The sequence below is a fragment of the Bactrocera latifrons genome, unplaced genomic scaffold (assembly GCF_001853355.1).
Source record: "Bactrocera latifrons isolate USDA-ARS-PBARC rearing strain unplaced genomic scaffold, ASM185335v1 scaffold_170, whole genome shotgun sequence".
Taxonomy (NCBI): Eukaryota; Metazoa; Arthropoda; class Insecta; order Diptera; family Tephritidae; genus Bactrocera; species Bactrocera latifrons.
The window spans coordinates 579,314-583,474 of NW_017535186.1; the positions used below are offsets into that span (position 1 = coordinate 579,314).

General features: G+C 30.2%; 1 protein-coding gene across 1 annotated transcript in view; it reads right to left on the minus strand.

Annotated features, from left to right (window-relative positions):
- Positions 1–1,955: 1,955 nt before the first annotated feature.
- Positions 1,956–4,161, minus strand: part of LOC108966852 (protein boule) — a gene marked incomplete in the record, with an annotated part of 16,685 nt that continues 14,479 nt past the window's right edge. The window contains 4 exon segments of the mRNA XM_018929965.1: positions 1,956–3,029; positions 3,496–3,529; positions 3,656–3,756; positions 3,840–3,942. Coding sequence (XP_018785510.1) covers positions 3,013–3,029; positions 3,496–3,529; positions 3,656–3,756; positions 3,840–3,942 — 255 coding nt within the window.

A 4,161-nucleotide genomic window follows, 5' to 3' on the forward strand; every position in this document is an offset into this window, starting at 1 on the left:
TAATGACCGTAAAATTTTTATTCTCATTGCTTGTTTATAACTTGTTGTCAACTTTTAGGTCTGACAACTATTAAAACAAAAAAATATTGCATATTAATTATATCGCATCAAAGCAAAAAAAAAAACAAAAAAACAAATTATTTGCAAAAGTTCTTTTTATGGCTCACTCCCCTGCACTTATCGTCGCGCACATGTACATGTGTACATATGTCTAATATTAATCACATTTAAAATTACAAAACCAAATTGCAATTGTTTAAATTAAATACAAATTTGCACAAAATCAACTTTTAGTTCGAAATATAATACACACAATGCATAGTTTGTCGAATTACTAAATCAATTAGAATGAAATAATAATAGTAATAATATTGAAATATATTAACAACTGTACAATAAATTGTTAGCTGGAACTGCTTTTGCTAAAGTAATACAATCGTCAATAGGAACGACAAGTGAACAAAACGAAGCACTATCTAATTGTTTGGCCATCATAAACAAAGAATGTATTTTGCAAATCCGACTATAAAATTGCCTCTAAGGATTGCTAAAATTTACTTAGTACGAAAATCGCTTTATATATGTATATATATATATATTATTTTGAATTTATATCCAGGCAAATGCAGAACTGGATTGCTATATGTGCATGAAATTTTTTTATAATGTGAAAATGTTGAACAAAGTTTTATTTGCAAACTAAATTTATAAATTGTAAGTTAAAAGGTTTTATGTTTAAAAATTGATTTATTTATTATTTAACGTTTTTTTAAATGGAACAAACTGCTGCAGCGTTGGTGATTATTTTCAAAATAGCTTAAACTTGAGTACAGTAATTATTGAATAAGAAAAACTGTCAATTCCAAAAACAAACTCAACAAACAAAATTATCAAGATATATTTGGTTCTTCCCTGAGCATTGAACACAGTTCATAGAAGAGCAGTAGCAGTAGTAGTTTAATGTTTAAATAGCTGTGTTGTGGTAGTAGTGGCGCTAGTAGGCAGAATGGTGTTGCAAATATCGTTACATATTACATGTATATGTATGTATATTTAGTCGTTACGTATTTACTGATAAAAATCGTTCATAAATCACGTCGTAATATATTACGTAAGACACCTACGAGAGGCAACGTTACGATCGCCAAGGAGCCGCAGCAGCATCAGCACCCTATTTATATGTATTTTGTTTTCTTTATTTGCGTTTACGAATATCTCTCGTTTCAGAGCAACTTTTGTGTCTATCAAATGCCTCACACTCAACGATTTAGCAGCTCAACGCTTACAGATTGCAAACACGCAAGCGCACTTGTTCGAAGTAAGGCTTTATTTATTATTATAATTTCGTTCCATTTTGTTTACCTTGCACAAATTTTGTGCACAAACAGTCAAATGGATTTGCACAATTGGGCAAGTTATAGATCACCACAATCAAACGCAAAGATGAACACCGCCTTATTATCATTTCATCATGAATATGCCTATATAAGATGAAAGTATATAACCATAAAAAAATAAATACGCAATTAATATAGGTAAATCACTTCAAAACTTTTGGACAATTTTGCTATCGAGAAACGAACAACAGAATAAACCCTATTTAAACCTAAATTATAATTATATTGACAATTAGTAAGTATTCTCAATACTTTAATACAGCACAAAGTAGTTTAAATTAGTTGGTAATTTTAATTATAAATTTACTTTGTCTTGCAGGTGTTGCTCTTTATCTGTATGTCAAAAAAACAAAACTAAGATGTTAAAGCAGTAAATGTGCCATAATTACGAAATAAGTTCTATATTTTATATATATATATATATATATAATACCTGTCTCTTATACACATCTAGATGTGTATAAGAGATTAGTTAAATTTAGGTTTTTGTTGTTGCTTCGCATTATAACAAGTTTCGTTTTCTTTGTTTGTTCTAATAATTCATATATTCACCATTCCTTCATATTTCAACTACAAACTACGAACATGCCAACTTGTCTTTCTCCGCTTTYTATAACTAACTACGATTCGTTATGGTACGGCAAAACCGTTTTGGTATTTGTTTCGAAATTCGAAAATACTAACATATACGTACATTGTTTTCGAAAACAATAAACAATTACTGGCGCTATACGTAGCAGTTAAATATCTTGCCATATACATACATACGATTTGTAGCATAACGTAAGACTACTTAGTTTCACTGGGTTTAAAATTTAGTATTTCTCTCCACCATCTTTTATTACGTTCGCGTACTTGCTCATACAACTCCCAATAATTTTCAATTATCAATACTTTTCTATATCTAAACTGTACGTTTTCATGTTAATGTACACAATTAAAATAAGAGTTTGTGTCGATTTGTATGTTTTGTTATGTATGTATTTGTGTATGTGCGCGTATTTTAAATCATTCTCTTAATAAACGGCGGCCCTGAATTCAGTCCATGTTTCTTTTGTTTTTACGTTGAATTATTTAATGACTAAAGCAGCCTTTACTATGGTTAGAAAACGTCCTTGCCTGGACCTGATGCATCGACTATTTCTGACTCTCGACTATTAACGCCTCTTTGCCGCTGCTAGTGCACTTTTTAGTGTGCTACGATCTATGCATCGATCGGTGTAACGGTTCGACATTTTGCACTACCGTCCTCATTTCTTTGTGTGTTTAAAAAGCGAACAATTTCTTCTTGCCGCAAATAAATTATTGTTTTATGTCGCTTTTTTTGTTTTTGTTCTTCTCATAATTTCTCGGTTTTCGAACTCGTAGATATTTTTGTAGTTGTAGTTGTAGTAGTAGTAAAGGAAGCTATTGTTATAAAGTTGTGTCTTTGTTGTCGTGTCTCTTACAATTTGTGAATTTGTTTGGTTGTCACCAAGAAACATTAAATATTCATCATTGCAAATATTTATACGCATAAAATGTAGTAGCATCAATGTTGCTGTTGTTCTTGTTGTTTATTGTAGTCGTGTGATCATAGTTGTGGGTATGGATGCTGTCGTTAGTACCCTCAAAATTAACATGGATATATACCTAAAAAGTAGATAGCAAGTTGGAAGTTGGTCACTCTTATATACATATACATATAAACATATACATATATTTACAGACASATGTAATAGTAAATAAGATTAAGCTACCATTGTACAAAATATGTTATACATAAGCGCACGTATGTATGTATATTATTATATAGGCATATATATATCAAAGCGACATAGTATACAAATGTTGTAATTCATATGCACAACAACAATAAAAACCAAATAATAAATAATTTGTATGCGAAAATAATTGCTAACAACAAAATCTGACTGTTAAGCGACTGCAAACAACATTTTCTTAAAAGCAACCAAATATACTTTTGTATTTAAACCAACTTATACTCGTATAAATTACAAATGTAGAGGTGTGGCAAGTGGTGTTGATTCGTATAGTTGTGCACATACATTTATTGTATCTAAGGAAGTATATAAAGCAAACTTTTCCTTCTAATTACCTTGATAATTCTGTGGCCAAATGGTGGGTACATTCTGTTGATTCGAATTCGGAGKATCATTTATTTATATGCACAGCATCATGAGGATCAATTAGGAGAAAATGAGTAAAGAATATTAGTTCGTTAAATTCAAATAATGTACAATTAATGTTTAACTTACCGCCGCACTGACCATTGGCACACTATAGTACTGATAAAATGGTTGATATTGCATTGAAGGTGGGTAAATTGTTGGCACGCCGGCTGCTGTAAAATCAGTAACTGTTTGTTAAGAGGTTATGCTAATTATAACTGATCTGATCTTTATAGTTTATAATGGTTAAATATCATAAATTGCGAGTTACCTGGCGGATAAACCGTGGCGGCGAATTGATCAATGGGCATATTGCTAATTGGGGCCGGTGGTGTTGTTGTATAATAGACAGCACCATTCGTTGCAACGATCGACTAAAATATTAAAACAAAAAATATATGTTTAACTATTCTAATGAAAAAAGAATAATAAAAATTTCAATTAATGAAGTTTCAAACTAATTTGCGAAAATAAAAAGTATTTTGATACATTTTATTACATTGGAAAACGTTGCTTGAATATATTTAGAAAATAATAATTAAATTTCATAATTTAGTTAAAGTTTATAGGAAATCGTTGCCTTGATTTTAAAC